This window comes from Bos javanicus, chromosome 25 (assembly GCF_032452875.1).
Source record: "Bos javanicus breed banteng chromosome 25, ARS-OSU_banteng_1.0, whole genome shotgun sequence".
Classification (NCBI taxonomy): Eukaryota; Metazoa; Chordata; class Mammalia; order Artiodactyla; family Bovidae; genus Bos; species Bos javanicus.
In genome coordinates this window covers 2015431-2035183 of record NC_083892.1, presented here as the reverse complement: position 1 = coordinate 2035183, position 19753 = coordinate 2015431, and the positions used below count along the sequence as shown (strand labels likewise).

The window sequence follows — 19753 nt, the reverse complement described above, 5'->3', positions numbered from 1 at the left end:
GGAACACCCTCTTTGGATTGTGGACAGACAGAAGGAAAGGAGGGGTTAATACACTGGAACACCTGGAGGCGGCCTTGGGCTGAGCAGGTGGAGGGGCTTTTGTTCCTCTGGCAGGTGGCCCCCAGCCCCAGATCACCCCTCAGCCCTGTGTCACATGGCTGCTCTTCCCAGAAGTTGCTGGGACCTGCAACCATCTTTGTCCCCTTGGGTCCAGACACCTCCTTTAGTGTCTAGAGGCAGGAGCAGTCGTTGGGGCCATGGACAACTCCGCCCCAGACCTGCTGCCCCCAGGGCTGCTCCCCTGTGAAGGGGTAAGGGGCGCCCACCCCAGGATCCAAATGAGGGGAAGTCAAGACGACCCCAGGCCCTGCACAGGCCCAGGGCTCAGGCTTAGTGTGGGGTTGGGGGGGTGACTTGGGGGCTGGAGAGGAACTGTGCTGTGGGGAACTGAGCCCTGCAGCTGGGCTGGGAGTGTGGGTTTTGAGGTGGGGCAGCCATTGGAATTGGTTGGGGCTGCACCAAGCCCTGCTGGGTCATGGTCCTCAGAGCCAGCAGGGCACCCCTGAACCCCCTGCCCCACACCTCAAAGTTACTCTATCCAAGGAGCCCAAGAGCCCATGCTCCCAGCATGGGGCACTCTCGCCAGGGCTGGGGACACAGAAGGCACAGGATGACACTGATGAACAGACACAGAAGTAGGGTGGGGGACACACACCGAGGACCTCGAGCAGCCCACCAGCACCAGGCAGCATCGCCCACATTTCTGCCAACCCTGGGGGCACACGGATCATTGCACCTGCTCAGGAGTCAGGTCAGGAAGTGGGGTTGGAGCCCTGATTATCCCAAGGGCTCAAGGCAGAGCGGGACTGCTAGTTGGGCAGGTTGACCAGGGTCAGCCCAGGGGCCCCAAGGCCAGCGCAGATTTCTCTGGAAGGTCAGAGAGGAGGGCCCGGTGTTGTGTCTCGGTCCAGCGCTGTGGCCTTGGGCCTCCACTCTGCCCACCCAAATCAGGAGTGCAGACAATGACCCATAGCACACCCTTGCCTCCCAAACCCTCTGCAGTGCCCACCTGAGGCCCCTCCCTTTTCCAACTCCTTCCACCATTTCCTTGTCTCCAAAAGCAATGGATCCTGTTCTTTCCTGCTGAACATTCCAAGATGTAGCTCCCTTTCCCTCAGCGCCACAGGCAAACTTAACCCTCACACTTGCTCCCTAAGCCCCTTCCTCCAGCCCTTCACTCCTTTGCAACTGGCCCATCTGCGTGTGGGGCTGAGGCCTCTGACACATCCGCCTAACAGAGAGGGGCCCCGCTGCCTCCACTGAGCCCCAGAATCCCAGAGGCAGGGTGGGGCGGCCACTCCCAACCCTAAGGGACAAAAACCCACCCACCCCCACCAACGGGCCACAAGGTGAGGGCGGAACAAAGTCCCACTGTGAAGCAAAACTCAGAGACCAGGCGTATCCCTACGGGGCACATGTTTATCCAAGCCGCCGCCTCCGGGCTGAGGCCTCCACCTGGGCCGAGGCTCCCTCCTCTCTCTTGAGACCAGCTCCCCAATGCCCAACCGACAGTGTCCAGCTGGGGCTGGGCATCCCCTCCAGCGGTGGTCCTGGGTCACGGCCTGGCCTCCTCCACCTGCCACACCAGCTCGCCCGAGATGTAGGTGGCCCGGACGTGAAGAGAGTCGTCGAGCACCACGAAGTCTGGGTCAGAGGGGGGCGGTGAGAAGGGGGCAGAGGCAGGGCCGCTGCTGCCCCCACCACGAGGCTGGGGTGGGGGAACCAAGGCCCAGAACACTATTTCCGCAGGACACCCTGGCCCATCACAGACCAAGTGAGGCCCCGGGAGCAAGGCTCCTGGCAGCAGAGGGCAGCCAACAGCGCTCCCACACACCCTTACTAGGCCCATCTCGGAAGCCAGAAAGCCTGGCCTGCCTGATGAGAAAGCGGGGCCGGACCAAGGCCCTGGCCAGGTGAAGCCCCTGGGGATGAGGAAGCGCCCGCCTGCGGCCCACCTGCCCCCACCCCAGCCCTGTCCCAGGCTGCCCCCTGTTGGGCCCTGACCTGCGTCAGCCCCGAAGTCCAGGGTCCCCTTGCGCTTCTCCAGCCCCAGCAGCTGTGCTGGATGCAGGGACGCAGCCTCCAGAGCGGACTCCACACTGCAGCCTGCTTGGGGACACGGGTGGTGGTGACCATCCCCGACCCCTGGCTGGCTCTGCCACTTGATGGGGTGGGGGTGGAGGGGTGAGGGGCAGAGCACCGAGTCCCGGGTGGCTTCACGGATGCCCGGGGTCCTGCTTCCAGGAGGGGTGCTCTCCCTGGGAGGGGCTGAAGGCATCCGGGTCCAAAGTGTTTTGTGAGTGAACTCCCTGCAGGGCTGGAGTGGGGCATGGCGGCAAGAGGGTCCCCAGCAGGGTCCCCCCCCAGCCCTAGAACTTCAAGGTGTTCCCTCCCCCCAACCTGGGGATGCTGCTGGTACCCCAATTCTCTCCAACCCCTGCTTCACTCCCCAAGCCAGGCCACCGCTGTCATCTGCCTCCTAACCCATCTCCCCACTCCTCCAACCAGCGCCTTGGACCACAGTGCTCCCCCCAGCCCCCTGCCTGACACCCCAGCCCCAGGGGACTGCCTAGAGCTTCACAGGGCCTGGCCCACCACCTCTCCCCAGACACCCACCCCTCCCCCCATAACGTGCCAACCCTGAAGCACAGCCCCCACCTCACAGCTCTGCAGCTACAATCTCACAGGGCCCCACCCTTGGGTGCTGTGGCTCCAGGGCCAGTCGCTCTGGGTTCCGGCCCCCTGCTGGTTCGCACCGCCCTCTCCTGCTGACGCAACCTCCTGCAGGCGGGATCCCGGCCACATTCCTGGGGACCCCACCAGACACAGACTTGGTGGTCCCTGCCTCCAGCCTCTTCCAGGGGCAGTCTCTGCCCCACCATGGGGCACACACGTGGCACACCCCCCAGCCTCACTGACCTGTGGCCTGCAGGAAGTGCCGCACGCAGGTGTCCATCGGGGCGATGCTGCCGCTCAGTGTGTTGGTGCCTTGAGAACAGAGAGAGCAGGTTCTGGGGGCGAGCGGGGGAAGGACACCAGGCACCCTGGGCCACCCTGGGGGTCAGCAGGGAACACCCAGGTGCTCACATCCCACCAGAGTGCCGAGGGGCTGACCTCACGCTGGCAGTGCTGGGGACAGGGGTGACTCACCTGCCACATAAGCTGTCAGCCCATCCACCTCCACCTCCTGCTGCCCCAGCGTGTGTCGGCCGTTGCCCAAGCCCAGTGCAGGGACAGCATCAGTGACTAGCACCAGCCCTGCAGGGAGAGGGGAACTCAGGACCTGCCCCACCTGGTCTTCCCGCCCATTCCTGCCCTGCCCTGCTCTGCCACTCACCCTTGGGATGGGCCCGGTGGGCGATGCGCAGGGCGGCCGGGTTGGTGTGTATACCGTCAGCAATCATCCCGTAGAAAATACGGCGGCCTGCAGGCAGCCGATCGCTGGTCAGGAGCCCCACGATGCCTGGGTCGCGGTGGTGGAACTGGGTGGGGGCGGGAGGGGGCGGTGAGTGACAGCAGGGCCCCTCCCCCTCCTCCTGAGCAGGCCCAGGACTTACAGGCAGCATGGCATTGAAGAGGTGGGTGATGAAGGTGGCCCCACTCTGCACGGCTTCCTCCGCAGTCCCCAGGTCAGCCACCGAGTGCCCTGTGGGGACCCAGACTCAGCTCTGGGAGCCGGGGCAGACACCCTGAGGCGAGGACAGCCCCCTCCTTACCTAAGGACACGCAGATGCCGAGGGCCGTCAGCGCCCGGATCACCTCCTGGCTGTGGCCCAGCTCGGGGGCCAGCGTCACGATGCGGACATTGTCCAGGCCCCCGTAGGTGGCCAGCACGTCTTGGAAAGCGTCGGCTTCAAAGGAGCGCAGGTGGGCCTCGGGGTGCGCGCCCCGCTTCTCCCGGCTGATGAATGGGCCCTCCAGGTGCACCCCTGGGGGGAGGGGAGCGGCTGGTTCTAGCATGCTCCCCGCCCTGTGGCCCCCACCCTGGCCCTTCTTGCCTGCCTGCCCTCCCTCCCCGGTCGGGCATCTGGAAGACGAGGGGCTGCCAACAGGTCCCCAAGGACCCTCCCAGGGTAGGGGTGGGGAGAGGGGCGAGCCACTCACCGAGGACCCCTGCCCCATGGGGACCACCACTCTTCACAGGGATCTGAGGAAGGACCTGGGGGGAACCAGCTGTTAAAGCCCTGCCCCCAAGGCCCAGCACCCAGAGGTCACAGCCCAGCCAAGGTCAGAGGCTGGAGTTCAGAGCGCAGCCCCTGCTGGCCTGCCCTCAGGTGTCAGAAGATGGTCAAAGGCCTCGACCAGGAAGCACAGCAATCCAGAAATGACCTAGGGACATGGGACTGGCCTGCCCGAGATGACCCAGAGGCGTGGAGACAGCGCCCAGGAAGGGGGCAGAAGAGGGGCAGCGGGGTCCTCAAGGTGGCCCCATCAGACAAGCAGCCAGGACGCAGCCGACCACACACCAAGGGCCTGGACCCAGCCATGGCGACCAGCCTGACGTCGCCAAGCTGCAGGCCGGGGAAGCAGGGCTGAGGCAGGAGGTGTGCACGCCATCCAGGCAGAGCGAGGGGCCGAGGCAGGGCTGAGTGGCCAGAGAGCTCAGGTACCAAGCGTGCGGCCACGCTGTGCCCGGGTCTGGACACCAGGGGCCAAGTCACCCGTGTGTGACAGGCGCTCAGGTGACACATCTCAGAGGTGGACAAAGCAGGCAAGAGTCCCAGCCCACACCCCCCTTCAACGTGAAGAAAGACGGGGAATGGGGAGCCTGGGGGACCCGGGCACCTTCTGCTGGAACCAGAGAGGTACAGGGATTTTCAAGAGGCTTACGCTCAGTGGGACAAAGACAACATGGAAATAGGCAGGCTGAGTCAGACGCCTGACGAGCAGCTGCCAGGCGGGCGTGGGCAGCCAGGACAGCGAGAGCAGGGTGCTAAAGCTCCCACAGGAAGACAGGACGGACGGAACCTTCGTGGAACCCCAAAATCCTGAACCCAGAGGGAGACAACATGCTGAAACTGTGGGGCTGAGTCAGCAGATCAAAAATCTAAGCAAACAAAGAAGGTGAACTCTGAGGAAAACAGAGCTGATAAATGAGAAAATGATGAGTCTTGATAATGGAATCAGAACCGTGGGAGACTCTGGGGAGGGTGGGGAGCTAGAAGGGCGTGAGACAGGGCCAGGGGCTGCCGAGAAGCTAACGCATATCTTTCCCAGCCTGTTTACGCTGCTCTAAATAAAAAAACAGGAGTGTCGGTACATCTTTTAGAGATATGGAGACAAGTTCCACAGGTTAGCCCAGTGGAAAGTGACCATCTCTTGGACAGAACTGGTGTGAGCAAAGGGCTGAAGTTTTTCCTAACGAGCCAAGTGATATATGTAAATTCACTAAAGAGTTAAAGAGTGAAAACAAGAAAAAGAGATAATGACTGAGTTTTCCAGCATAGAGTTTTAAAAGAGAAAGAAAGACCAAGTAGACAGAACAGACAGTCTTGAGGCAAGAGAATGAGGCGCATGCAAAGCGGGAAGGCAGCGGAAAGGCCACAGCACAGAGGGCCCGGCTGTCGCGCTGAGGCGCCTGACGCTGACGCAGCGGGCGGCGGGGCTGATGCGGAGGACACGGCGCACTGCCCCTCCTCCTGGAAGGACAGGAAGGGCAAGGCCCCAGAAAAAGAGCAGCTGGTCTCAGTGGACCTGAAGGACTTCTGACCAACTAGCAATCCAGTTCCACGCGCTGTGAACAGGCCCCGGAGGCAGGCGGGCAGAACGGCAGGAGCAGTGCATGGAGGCGTGCCCCTGAACAATCCTGTGGCTTATACGGCTATCGCCTTGTATTAACATTTTCATACTCAAAGCCCTCCTCAATTTTCTCCACAAATCCATTTACTCCCTACCTCCCAAGGCATTTATGAGGGGTGACCGGTGCTGGGAAGAAAATGTTAAGATGGAAGCCCTACTGGTTGGAAACTCCTTCACTAAGGCAGGAGCCCCACACTCTGTATCAGGATCCTCGAAGGTGCTGCACAAGTTGGGGGGCAACTCGGCTGCAAAGGAGCTGCAGGCGCCCACTGCTGGGTGGGACAGAGCAAAGCAAAGGCCTTCCGGGCAGAACGCCTCGGGGCAGAGGAGGGAGCTGCCTGGGCTGGCTGCAGGGCAGTGGGACAGAGGTGGGTGATGTGCAGAGCCAAGGCACCTGGGGAAAACACCCGGGCAGGACCCAGGGCTGGGACAGCTGTGGGGAGACTGGATAACAGCCACTATGCCCCACTGATGGGGACCAGAGAGATGAGGACAAAGAATAAGGAAGCAAGAGTGTGGATTTGTTGCCGGGTCCCGAGCAGGAAGATCACGGCCTGATGACTAAGACAGAAAACACAGAACTGAGGGCCAGTCTGCAGCGAGAAAATCAGCTTGGTTTTTGACACCCGACTCTGTGATAAGAGAGTCAGGGGAAATTTCCAGAAAGATGTGCGCAGCTGAAGTCTACGGAGGCTTAATATGAACCAAGTGTAGTGCTGAGCACACAACACTAATAGATGAACTCCACTGTTCTTCAAACCTTAAGCCTTGCTTAAGTTTTGATGAAACTGAGACTAGGAAACAAGAAATTAATGTCCCGTGTTGCTCAGCTGACAGATGAAGTCAGGAGGCTGGGACTGAACCCAAGGAGTGTGGCCAACCTCCCCCAGCCCTGGCTGTGAGTCTGCGCACACACCCAGATGGGGACCCCGTAGCAGACAGGCAATTTGGGATCCTGGGTTGGACCCTGTTCTGGAGGAAAACTACAGAACTGGGTCGTAAAAGGTAGAGGAAAGGATAACCTGATTAACTTTGAGAACTCCAGAACTCTGTGCTATTCATGTAACCACAAGCTTTTAAAAGAGTTAAGTAGTACCAAATAAACAGGCATGATGTATGCCTGCTACAGTTCAGAGAAACAGAACAATACACATAACAAGACAACATGAAATATTACAAGGTGATAAAGAGCAAAACCAGAAAACCTGTGTACAAAGTGAAACTTCTTAAAGGAACAATGGACCTTGAACAACTAAATCCCGACTTAAAGACGTGATGATTAGCGGGTGTGGACGGGAGCAGCAGAGGAAGCCTGGGGTGGACAATGGGGCTCCTTTATGAAAGCTGTTCCCAGGAGCTGCCTGCCACGGACCAGTGTGGGGGATGAGCAGCTAAGGATGTGGCAATCTGAAAGTCCCTGGGGCGGGGGGCACAGACTGAGTCGAGGAGGCGGTTTCTGGTGCATGGAGGCGGCCAGCGTGCAGGCTGGGTAGGGAGAAGGTGCTGAGGCTCGGAACGCGGAAGCCCGTGGGCACAGCTGCAATGGCAGACCAGGCAGAGAGCCACCTGGATGAGAAAGCCTGGGGGAGGGGGCCCCAAGCTCCGGGGGAAGAAGGCCAGCAGGTGAGGCCAGGCTCGAGTGCTAACGGGGTGCTGGTTGACCCGAAAAGATGAGATTTGAAAATCAAGAGGCCAGGTGCTCAAGGGGCCTCCTTCCTTTGAGGCCGGGAGCCTGACCTCACCTTGTGATACACCTCCAGTGGCGATGTGACCAACGTGGGGCAGAAAGAGGTGACTCCATGCGACAGGATCCTCCGGGCCACTAGGGCAACCCCCGAACCCACGTCCTCCGAGGCTTGTGAGAAGTCAACGCCAAATCCACCTGCGGACCCAGAAAAGAAGGGGTCGCCCAGGGCTCAGAGCTCCCCCTGGGGGTCTCCGCCCCGCGGGCCGGGCCGCACCGTTGATCTGCACGTCGATGAAGCCGGGCGCCAAGATGCAGCCGCCGCAGTCCCGCTGCTCGTCAGCCACGCGCCGCTCCTCAAAGAACAGCTTCTCCGGGTCCAGGATGCGGCCCCCGCGCACCCAGAGGTCCTCCCTGCACACAGAGCGGGCGGGGGCTCGCGTCGCCGGCCCGGAGCCCGCCCGCGCCCCCCGGCCCGCACCCGCGCCCACCTGAGCAGCGCGCCACCCCTCAAGATGCGGCAGTTGGTGAACTGGATCACCGGGGCCCGCGCCGCGCCCTGCCCGCCGCGCATCCTGAGCCCAGCCGAGCCGGAGGCGCCGGGTTCCGGCCTGGCCCACGTGACCCTCAGCTGACGGAGGCGCAGCCACGTGACCGGCCCTCCCACGTGACCAGCGCGGCCCGCAGTGACGTGGCAGCAGCTTCAGCGCCGCCCTCGGCCCCTCCCTCCCGGCGCCCCGCCTCCGCGCCGGGGCCCATACAGCGACCTACACACAGGCATCTGGTCACATCTGAGAGCTTTATTGGACACGGAGCGGCACCAGGGCCCATGGGCCCGTCACACTGGCCCGCGGCCCGGGGCAACCAGGGCTGCAAGAGGTGGTTCCATCCAACGGGTCTCAGGGTAAACGGTAACCGCACAACGCAACAACAGTCTACCTAAGGTTACTATAGAGTTGGGAGACGGAGAGCTGCTCCACAGACGTATGAACAGGTCAAATCTTTATAAATAAACATCCAGTGAAGAGAAAATGACAACTCTAATTCATCCTTATACACAGAGCACTCTAGGGCAGATGGGCGGGGGCGGCCGGAGGCCGGCGTCCTCACTGGTCAGGGCCGGGGTGGGGACTGGTGGGCCCAGATGTCCACAGCACGGGGCGGGGCGGGCAGGGGCGAGGCTGGGGCAACAGACGGTGGGCACTGGCACACTGCGCATTTACAAGACCGACTACTGGCGGGCGGCTGCCCCGTGCGTGTGTCAGGCTGTTCGTTGTGGAATGAGAAGGGGGTGGTCTTGACATCAATTGTATTCTGTGGCTCGCGGCCCGCAGAGCTACTTTGTGGAGAGGATAAGGGCGACGATGAGACCGTAGAGGCCGAGCACCTCGGCGAAGATGAGGATGAGGATCATGCCCACGAACAGCCGCGGCTGCTGGGCGGTGCCACGCACGCCTGCGTCCCCGACAATGCCGATGGCGAAGCCTGCCGCCAGCCCGCTCAGGCCCACGCTCAGGCCCGCGCCCAGCTGAAGGAAACTCCTGGGGGAGAGAGGACACAGGAGGCATGTCGGTCCACCACAGGGAGGCAGCCGGCACGGGGCACCAGCAGCCCACCAAGGCCCCTCCCTACCCACAGCTTCCACCCAGGCAGGCAGCGGGGAGAGCCGGCCGGCCCTCACCTGTAGAGACTGATGCCGTCATTCAGGGAGTTGGCGATGAGGACTGCCACCACCAGACCATAGATGGCGATGATCCCCGCCATGACCACGGGGATGATGGACTTCATGATCATCTCTGGCCGCATGACAGACATGGCTGCGATGCCCGTGCCGCTCTTGGCTGTACCGTAGGCGGCGCCCAGGGCTGGCAGGAGAAAGTGAGGTGAGCCCAGAGAACCTGGGGCCAGGACCAGGCAGGCAGCTTTTGGTGTACTCCAGGGCCAACGCAAGTTCTCACCCCAAGGGCAAGAGAGCTAGAGGCGGCCTCTGGAAAGACAGGCCATAGGCCGGCACTTGGGGTCTCCTGTGCCCCTCCCCTGGAGGCCCTCCTGGCTGTCTGGCCTACCTGGGCTCTTTCGCTCCTATGGAACCTCACCCCAGGCTCACCAGCACTCCCCAGGCCCACTACAGAGCCCACGCTCCCACGGAGCCTCAGACCCCCAAAAGAGGCACTGGTACAGGCTGCCCTGTCATGCTGGCAAACAGGTAGCTGGTCCCCAGAAGCAGTGCAGATTCCAGGCTCGTTCCCAGGTCAGGAAAGGCCTGGAAAAACACAAGCTGCGTATCTCAATGGCCCAGACGTCCAGCCAGGGTCAGCCCACCAACCCTGGGACCACATCAAAATAGCACACAGAGCCCCTGCAGCGCAGGGTAAGGGGAAGCTGGCCTGGCAACTCGCGCTCTAGGCCAGAGCTTCATCCACTCCTGCCCGACCTGCGGTAGTCCCCACAGCTCCGGCCCCAGGACATGCTGCACCCAGCACTGGTGTGTTTGAGAGCTCCATCAGGAAGGCCCTCCTGGCACACAGCAGGCCAGGACCCTCGAGTTTGAGGAGAATCTCAACCAGACAAAGACAGTCAAAGACGACAAAAGACAGGAAGAACAGTGGGACTGTGACGTCATCACCCAGGCTGACCCCCAAGGACTCCGCAGACACCTCCGAGAAGCCCAGTTTCTCTGGTTGGCAGGAGCAGGTCTAGACACTGTGGGGTTCCCGTCTCCCCTGCCATCATCCTCCTCCCTTTTCCCAGGGTGGACTGCATTCCTGAAACCACCCCCCACCCCCACCCCCGGCCTGTCCTCCGAGTCTAGAAAAACGTTTGCAAGCACAAGGGAAAGCCAGAGGGAGCCCGAGCAGGACACCTGACTGCTGCCTGCCCCCGAGGCGCCTCCTGCTGAGCAGAGGCTGACCTGGGGCAGAGGTGGAGGGGCCAGGATGGTCGTGGACATTCCTCTGGACCTGACTCACCTAGCTGGGGAGCAAAAGACGACTAGTCTGCACTCACTGCAGAGCAGCGGTGAGGCCAGAGGGGCTCTGCACCTGATGAAGAGACAGATAACGGCCCCTCCAAGCACAGCAACACATTCAGGAGAGTGGGGAGGTCTGGGGAAGGGCTTCATACAGGAGATAACTGAGCAGAGGGATGCCAGTGAGTTGGTGGACATAGAAAGATGGGGCAAGAGAAAGACGACGATTCCAGACCACATGGAGCAGAGACACTGGGCGGGGAGCAGAGGGAAGAAGCGGGCGGGGACAGGGCAAAGGACCCGCATGGTCTCCTCTGCAGCCCTGCGTGCTCGGACATCTGGCCATCGGATGCTGGTCTTTATGAAGCCGTTCCTGGAGGAACAGTGCATTTTTTGGCTGCCTCCTGCGGGCGCAGAACCACAGGAGGCCAGTGCTGGGGCTCCTTACTCAAGGGCAAGGGCACAGGCTGCTACATGGCGCCAGGTGAGACCTTAGAAGGAAGTCAGCATCCCAGGCAGTGGGCCCGGCAAGGCTGCAGTTGGGGAATCAGCTAGTGAGCTGGGCTCATCCCCATAGAGGGCAGCACGGAGATTATGTGGCTGGGGGTGGGGAGCAACCAGAGGAACGAGGGGAAGGAATGGGAAGACTGTCAGAAGGAAAATAGCCTGGCCTGGGCAGGCCTGGACACCAGCTCCACAGGCCAGGCAGGAAGCGGCTCTAGATGGTGCAAGACAGAAACCAGGAGACGGTTCTGCAGGCCCACCAGTAGGGAGGAAGTCATAGAGAAGACAGAAAGAGCCACTGACGGGCCTGCGGAAAACAGGACAAAGAAAGACTCTACAAGACTTGGGTCACAAATTAAGCAAAAAAGGGGAAGCTGGAATGGGAGACGGGGATCTGGCGTGGACCTCATCCGATCCAGGCGGGCCAGGAGCATGAGCCAGGGCCAGCAGACACACTGTGGTCATCCTGGCAACACCTGAAGCCTGGCAACTGCAGGCAGGCACGAGGAGATGGATGAAGACAAGCCCTGGAGACACAGGCTCGAGAAAGAAATGAAACCAGAGTTTGACCCAACTGGACAAGTATAAAAAGTTGGCGACTGTACGGCCACAGTGAGCCGCCTACGCGGAGGGGAGGAAGATGGAGCTGTGTATAAGCCAACCAGAGCAGGTGGCCCCCAATCCCCAGGAGCCTAGACCAGTGACACCCTATTCTCAGTAACTTTCAAAGGCCTGCTGGTGAGGGCTCCACTCAAAGGCACCAAGTAAGTTCTAGAAAGAGCGGGAAGCGAGGCACCTGGTGACTGGAAGGCGGCCAGGAGCTGGATACAGAAAAAGGCTTGGGGGGAAACAAAGCCAGAATTCACATTCCATGTGGGCAAGGTTCTTGTCTTGTTCACTGATGTCCCCAAGTGTCTGGCACCCAGGAGTTCAACTGAGATTGGCTGAATGGCCAATGACAGACATGATCAACAACCCACAAGTGGCCAGGCACCGGCCCTGGAGGTATTCTGGAAGCAAACATTGAAAGAGACTGGAGAAAAAGGAGGCACAGACAGCTGTCCGCGGGCACAGGCAGCTCTGGAAGATGTGGAAATAGGGGCGGCACCTAGGGTGGAAGGGGAAGTACAGGCATTTCTCCCACCACAAATGACCCCTAACTCGCACATGATGGGAAGGGCAGGGCCCACTCAGCGGCTTGTGACCTGCAGCAGGCAGGCCCGGGCAGAGGGAGGTCCCCACGCCCCCACCCCACTGGTGTTTACAGTCAGCAGACACTGTTTGGAGTTCAATCCCTGCACATACCTGCACAAGAACCCTCTCCAGTCCCAGATAGGGTGGGGCAGGGCGAGTCATCAAAGCCCCAAGCCAGAACCCAAGGAAGCCTGGACTAGACCAGGCCAAACCAGTCGGTGGGGCTGTAGGGGGTTCAGGACTCACTTCCCTGGATCCCACATCCCTGGCTGGGCCCAAGTGCTCATCTCCCAGAAAAGCCAATTTTCACTGAATTTTACACCCAAGACTGTTAAGACCCCACTTCAAAACTAGAGTGCCATCTAGAACCCGGGAAGGCCCCCTTCTCCATTCCTGGGGCAGCCCCTCCCAATTCCAGGCCTCAGGAAAGGGGAGAAAGGTCATTCATTCATTCAGGCCTGAAATGAAGACTCCTCCCAAGGAATAAAGCTCAATTCCCTCAGCGCTGAGGCTCCACGCTAACTCGCCCATCCAGACAAGCGTCCACACACAGTGCGGAGGCTGGCCTGTTCTCCGGACATCCACCCTGCGCCCTCGGCCTGTCTGACACACCTCCACCCCTAGACTCCACTCCCACCTCTGAGTTCCTGCCCTGATCTCAAGACCAACCTCTCAACCCATCTTTTCCTACCAACCCACACAGCCTAGTGTTGGCAAACACCAACAAGCCCTAACCGGAAGTACCTGTTTAGGTGCAGACCCACCTGAACGCCCCCCACCCACGCTGCCCCACGGAGGCGGGGGGCAGACCGCCACAAGGGCGAGGGCTGTGGACCTCGGCGGCGAGCATCCAAGGGCCGGCCCCTTGTGGGGGTAGCTTCCGAGGCGTGATGTCACACCTGCCAGCAGGATGGGGGGGTGCGGGTGCGGAGCAAGCGCAGGACCGCGGGCCCCCACCCCGGTCTGCCCCCGCCTCTCCGGGGACTAAGATGGCAGCGGCGCCGCCGCCCCTCCCCCGCACCGAAGAGACCGGCTGGCAGGGGGCCGTCCGGGACACCCTGGGACTCACACCTGGGCCCAGTCCGCGGGCCCCACTCTCCAGATACCCGACGGCCCCTGCAGCCCTCAGGGTCCCGACCATCGCCCCCCCGCAGTCACGTGAGACCCGGGACACCCCCCCCCTCAACAGCTCGAAATTACGTCAGAATGACGTCACACGCCGAACCCCGGGGAGCAACAGGCACGAACCCCGCGGGTCCCCCGTCTCCCGGGTCCCTCCTGCCACGGCGCTCACCGCTGAAGACCATGGCGGCTGAGGCACCCATGACCGCGAAAAAGGAAGCGTACTCGGGGCCGTTCTTGGCCTCGGACATGTCTGCGGGTGGGGAGGGGGCGAGTTCAGTGGACCGAGGCCGGGGCGAGGTCGAGCCGGGCGCGGCGGGCGGCGGGCTGCGCGAAGCTAGCTGTCCGAAGGCTGCGAAGGCGACCCGGCCCGTCAGCCGCTGCGCTCTAAATACCAGCACCGCAGGACAAAATGGCGGCCGAGGCCGCGTCACATGACCGGGGCCCCGCCCCTGCGGCCCGCACCACTCCGCGCGGGCGGGGGGGGCCGCGGCGGGGACGCCGGGCGCCCCGCCCCGCCGGCCTGCACCCCAGCGCGCCGCCTCGCGCTGGCCTCCGCGGGCGCCCCTGGGACACCGCCGCGCTGGGCCCGTCCGGTCGCAGGGCCGGGGCGGGGCGCGGCGCGCCTAGATTAGCATACGGGGCGGGGCTCGCTGCGCCCCGCCTTCTCTGCGGCTGCACCGCCCCGCGGGGGTTCGGTTCCGAGCGTCGCCTTCCTCTACGGTCTCCGTGTGGAGCCCGGCCGCGGGGTTCTAACGGTCCAGCCCGCAGGGACTCAGGACTGCGGTTTACCCCCGACGTCCTCACACCCTCCGGGGTGACCTGAGGGCGGAGCCGGAGTCCTGTGTCCCCGGTAGCACCGCCCCCAACCACCCCCGTCCCCTGTCGACCCCGTCTCCAGTCTCTTCCAAACCGGCCGACCCCCCGCCTAGCAATTCGGGATTTCTCCCGTGGCTTCCGAGGAAAAGGAGGCCCCTACCCTGTATCTGTGCCCTCCTTTGCATCAGGGACCTAGACTGCTGTTTTGGAGAGGTTGTCTCTACCCCTCAGCTTGGTTGGTTTGAAACCCTGCACGACCTGTGAAGTCTTCCCCGGATGGCTACATCGTCTGGGGTCCCTTGTCCTGCCTGTACCCACAGCAAGCCCACGAATCCAGGGCTTCCCTTGTTTCTGGAACAGCAGTAAGTGGTTCCCTCTGAGCCTAGCAGACCGTCTGGCCTGGGGCTGGGACTGCCCTGATAATCTCATGTGGCTATCTTGGTACCCCGACTGGCTGCCTTATCTCTGCCCACCAGCTCTGGTTCCCTCTGCCCTTTCATCTGGCCCATTTCAGGAGCCCTGGGTGACTGCCATCTGATCCTGGGTCTCCCTTGAGCCCCACCCCTTGCCCTGACATTAAAGCACTCTTAGTGAACAGCCGGAGCTATAGCAGTCATCAGCCTTCTCCATGTGGGCAGTGGGGTCACTACCTCTGGCCTGGCCTTCCCACTCTACCCATATTCCACACTAGGAACCTGCCTCATAGCCTCTTGTCCACCGTGAGGCTGGATCTGCACCACCCCCAGCACCAAACTTGCAACCCTTGAGTGCCATCTCTGTTCTGTTTCCAAAGACAGGAGGCCGCCCTTCGGCTTGAGCCCTCCCCACCGCCCTCCACCGCCTGACTCTGACTTCTGGAAAGAGGAATCTTCTCTCAGTGTCTCCAGCTCCTCCCCAGCCTGCTGCCCTAGCAGGTTGCTGGTGACCAAGCTGACAGTTTGTTAGGCTGTCTGAGGGGCCTGTCTGCTGCCTCAGCCTGCTGTCTGCCTCCCTGCCCTTCCATTCTCTCTAGTTCACCCCCACCTGCCCTGCTGCCCATGGCTTTCCTCGAGTCACAAGGAGAAGCAAAGACGGGCCCAGGCGCTGAAGCCTCAGCGTCTCTGCAGGTTCTGGGTGTTTCCAGGGCTCTGCCTGCCATGCCCTGGGTGATCACCCATACATTTCCACACCTGAAGCCATCCGGGCAAGTGTATGCCTGAATGCTTGCCCCAGGCCCAGCCCCCATAACTCCAGGCACTCAGGGTCCATAGCCCAGAGCAGGGAGCTAGCACGGCTGGGCGGGGGGAGGCTGCATGCTGGAGCAGAATTCAGACTAATGAAAGGAGGTGCAGGACATCTCCCCTCGGACAACTGTACAGCCAAATGCATGGTGCTGGCAGAGCGTGCTAACCCCTCCATGGCTGAAGTCCCGAGACTGGGAGGCCAGGGAGACCGTTCCCTCCACGGGCGCAGAGGGCAGCTCAGCTCTGCTCACTGTCTTCTGGTTTTCTGCCCAAGTTCTGGTGTGAGAGGTCCCAGTGGATCTCCAGTGGGCCACTGACACCTCAAACTGAGTTCACCTCCCCCCACGTCACCAGCAGCTTCCCCTTGGGTTATTTCCATTTCCAGCAAGAGGCACAACCAACCAACCAGGCAGCTGCCTCACCAGCAGCCTTCGAGTCACGGCTAACTCTTCATTACTCACCAGGCCCTGAGGTTCTGTGGCTTCCCAGCTCTCGGCTGTCCCCCACCCCAGCGCCACCGCCCCTCAAGTGGGCCTTCACTTCTTCGCTGGGTCTCCTCACAGCCTCTCACCTGGCTGCCTGCCCAGTCTTCCCCACCCTATCTCAGGAGATCTTCCTAACTGGTACGTGGGACAAGTCTCTCGGGAATCCTTCACCATCCCCCTAAGCATTGGGGGAGGGGACGCATTATCTAATCCTCATAATGATCCTTTGAGGAAGGTTTCACCATTACCCTCATCCTGTGGACAAGGAAGCAGGTCTAGGAAGGTGAAGCACCTTGCCTGGTGTCAGCCAGCTAGCGAGGAGCGGAATTGAAACTCAAGCCCCACTGGTTGAGTGTGGCCCGTGCAGCTCTCTACACCACCTGCTTCCTGCCTGAGAGGTCAGGGAGTGTCTGGCGACCAGTGACAGACTCAGGAAGGACCCAGGTCACCTTCCCCTTGGCCTCCCAACTCCAGGCAGGTCCTGGGGGTTGGGGAAGGTCCAGGGAATGTGGAAGGGACTGGCCAGGGACCCACACCTCTGCCTTCTCCCCGCCAGCTGTGCGGCCCCTGGTGTGAAGTCACAGCATCACAAGCCGCTGGCCTGTCCCAGTGCAGGTGGGGATTTCCAGGAATAAAGAAGAAGTGCTGGGACTTCCGTGGTGGTCCAGTGGCTAAGACTCTGCGCTCCCAATGCAGGGGGCCTGGGTTCAACCCCTGGTCAGGGAACTGGATCCCACATGCTGCAACTAAAGATCTTGCGTGCCACAACTAAGACCAAACACAGCCAAATAAATGAAAGGAGGGCCTTTGGGAAAATCAAGCCAGAGACCCTGGTAGGGAGAGGTATACAGAGAGGTGGGGTGGAGTCCTGACTTCCCTGAGGGTTCTAACGGAGGTGAACAAACCCACTGTCTGCACCGGAAGATGGTAGGAGAAAGCCAGTGACACTTTGCAGAGGAAGGGCTTCCCTGGTGGTGCTAGCGGTAAAGAACCCATCTGTCAATGCAGGAGCCGAAAGAGATGCCACTCCGATCCCTCAGTCAGGAAGGTCCCCTGGAGGAGGGCACGGCAACCAACCTACACCAGTATTCTTGCCTAGAGAAACCCATGGACAGAGGAGCCTGGCGGGCTAAGCTCCATAGGGTCAGAAAGAGTCAGACACGACTGAAGCGACTTAGTACACAGTACACACGTATCACTGCACACAGGGAAGGGGGAGGATGGCTGGAGGACAGAGACCGGGAATATAGTAGCAACTGGCCGCAAATTGATTGGAAAGCTGAACTTATCCTGAGGAAGGCCATTTCAAGGAAGAAAGAAGAGAGTCCTGCAGCCTGACATGACATGGCAACTTAATCAAGAAATCAGGAAACCCAAGAGGGTGTATCCAGCTAGAGTGCCTTCTCCCAGTGGACAAGCCTGTTCTTTTGAGTAGCGATGAAGACACACCAGAGGGTGTGATGCTGAGAGGGCGCTGGGCCCTGGTGACCTGGCTAGATAAGAGCCGTGTGTGGCCCAGGCGAGGTTGGGAGGAGATGGAAGAAAAAGTATAGTTGTGCTATCAGAGGGGGAGGGGTGGGAGAAGTAAGATGATTTTTGGAGTATAATTTAAATAATTGGAGCTCACAAAATGATACACTTTTTTTTTTTTTTTTTTTACATAAAAAATTGTCCTCTATACAGGCAGGTCGAGGCACAACTTGGGGCAGCCAGCCCTGCAGGGGAAACTGTATCCCCCAAGTGACTCCAGCTGGATGTCAGGCCCTGAGAGAGGCAAGAGGTGGAGGAAGGGGGTGATCCCAGAGATGGAGCAGCCCTTCTCACCCACCAGAGCCTTGAGGGCTGCTGTGACAGGGCCTGATTCTTTTTAGCTGAGCTGAGCTGCGTAGCTCCCCGACCAGAGATCAAATCCAGGCCCCCTGCAGCGGGAGCGCGGAGTCTAAGCCACTGGACCTGCAGGGAAGTCCCAGTCTGATTGATCCTCCACTCCTGTGACAACCAGACTGGCAGCAGGCAGGGAGCCGAGGGCTGGTGCTGACCGCCAGGGGGCGGTGTGCGGCTCTTTGCCCAGGGCTGGGGCCGGGGGAATTCTGTGGTTTACAGTAAATCTCGGCCGGGCTTGGGGAGCAGGTTCGCAGAAAGGATGTCGAATGAATCCTCAGCCCTGGGTGCCCAGGAGGGCACGGTCTATGTGGGCTCAGCACTCTGAAGGTCGGCACGACCTTCGCCTGCTCCAACAGTCAGCCTTCCGCCCTAAGCCATTCGTCTGGCCCATGTTGAGCATCTACTGCGTGTGGGCGCTGAACTAGACTCCAGGGATACAGACAGGAAGGGAGCTCCCACTCTACCTGGGTGTGTGTGGGTGGGTGGTGGTGGGCGGCTAGGCGCGGACAGTGAGCTCCCAATGCCAAATCAGCGACAAAGGAGGGAGGGGCCCGCGAGGCTCAGACAGCCCCCAGCAGGTGATCTCTAAATGAGGGCTTAAAAGATGAGGAAGGTTTGACCAAAGGAGAGACAGGATCCTCCTGTCTGTGCTTGAAATTACAGACCATCCAAACCACAGAAAGCTGGGCAGCTGCTGGCGAGATGGGAGCCGGCCGGTGAGCCCTGGGGTGCCAGGTGACAGGCAGCTGGCTGGGGAGAGTGCACGGGCGGTCGGTCCCCACCGGAAGTGCATGCAGGGCTGCTGGAAGCAGTGGGCCCGGGACTCCGGGGCCCTGGGGCCCTGTGGGTATTCCCACGCTGGACCAATTTTCTATGAGGGGCACATTGCACCGTTTTAAAAAACCAGGAGACAGGGCGGAATGGGGAACAAGTGTTTCAATGAGTTCCCTTTTTGGGGGGATGAAAACGGGGAGCTATGTGGAGGCGGTGGGTGCACAGCACTGTGAAGGCCCTGAGGGCCACTCCGCCTCACTCCCTTTGAAGGCAACCATCTTAATGTTTAAAGAGACAGTTAAACAAAGCACTTCCACGGCTGGCTGCAGGTGGGAGCTCAAGCTGGGGTTACTTTGCACCCGGCCCAGAGGGGGTCCGTGTGAGGTGGTGGTGGAAGGAGAGGGCAGTGACCCAGCCTGAGGAGGCCTGGCCCCTAAGGTGTGGGAGGACACAGGGTCTTCCCACCAGGGAGGCACGGGGCCCAGTCCTGGCCTGTGTCCCCACAGCGGGCCCTGAGCCCCGTACAGCAGGAGGGCACTGCAGGCTCCAGAAACCCACGCTGTCACATGAGGTGCGTGCACAGCCCCCCGATGAGAACTGCCTGACGGTCACCAGCAGGCCGACAGGGGAGGGGTGGGGACATTGGCCAACAGCGGAGTCCGCAGGGGCCCCTGGGGTGGGGGCTCGCAGCCCATCGATGACGGGAAATGGCCCAGAGGCCCAGGCTCTGGGTTCAGAAGAGGAACTGAAACAGCTGGTGTCAAAGTGCCAGCATCCCTGGGACGAAGCCTCTCTTCCCCTCCCAGCCTGGACTTCTGGGCCCCAGGCCAGGCCCCCAAGGGCGGCAGCAGGAGGGGGCTGAGGAGCAGGAACCAGTGGGTCTTGGGAGGGAACCACTAAGGAAGAGGGGGCAGCGGGGGCTGCCTTCCATCAGGATGGGAGGGCTGCTGGTGGTCCGCCAGCCCCGGGAGGAACAGGAGGAGGGGCACGCGCATGTGCATGGGCAGAGAGAAGAGGTCTTCCATGGTGGTGGTTATATATGCATACCTGAGAAGCATGTGGTTTGGAAAAGACACTGGTGATGGTGACTTCCCTAACTTCCAGGTAAGAGTCTCATTTTGATGAGCATGACTGTTTCTAACACTGAGTTTTACATGTGACAGGGATCCTTGCCATTCTTTTGTTTTTTGGCCGTGCCACACAGCACATGGGATCCTAGCTCACCAACCAGGGATTG

At 61.0% G+C, this 19753-nt stretch overlaps 2 protein-coding genes across 3 annotated transcripts; both read right to left on the bottom strand.

Annotated features, from left to right (window-relative positions):
- Positions 1–1459: 1459 nt before the first annotated feature.
- On the bottom strand, positions 1460–8230 carry AMDHD2 (amidohydrolase domain containing 2). Of its 2 annotated transcripts, none has more exons than XM_061400896.1 (11): positions 8035–8230; positions 7821–7957; positions 7602–7741; positions 4165–4219; positions 3777–3989; positions 3618–3706; positions 3398–3542; positions 3211–3318; positions 2980–3048; positions 2065–2166; positions 1460–1704 (listed from the first exon to the last, which is right to left on the bottom strand). In XM_061400896.1, the coding sequence occupies exons 1-11, from the start codon at positions 8115–8117 to the stop codon at positions 1616–1618; spliced, it is 1230 nt and encodes a 409-aa protein (XP_061256880.1). In that variant the 5' UTR covers positions 8118–8230; the 3' UTR covers positions 1460–1615. The 2 variants fall into 2 exon arrangements, with proteins under 2 accessions (XP_061256880.1, XP_061256881.1); XM_061400897.1 differs by lacking the exon at positions 1460–1704 and adding an exon at positions 2719–2867 and having other exon boundaries at positions 2080–2166.
- Positions 8231–8323: 93 nt separating this feature from the next.
- Positions 8324–13757, bottom strand: ATP6V0C (ATPase H+ transporting V0 subunit c). The gene is made up of 3 exons (XM_061400902.1): positions 13504–13757; positions 9225–9408; positions 8324–9084 (listed from the first exon to the last, which is right to left on the bottom strand). The coding sequence occupies exons 1-3, from the start codon at positions 13580–13582 to the stop codon at positions 8880–8882; spliced, it is 468 nt and encodes a 155-aa protein (XP_061256886.1). The 5' UTR covers positions 13583–13757; the 3' UTR covers positions 8324–8879.
- Positions 13758–19753: the final 5996 nt, after the last annotated feature.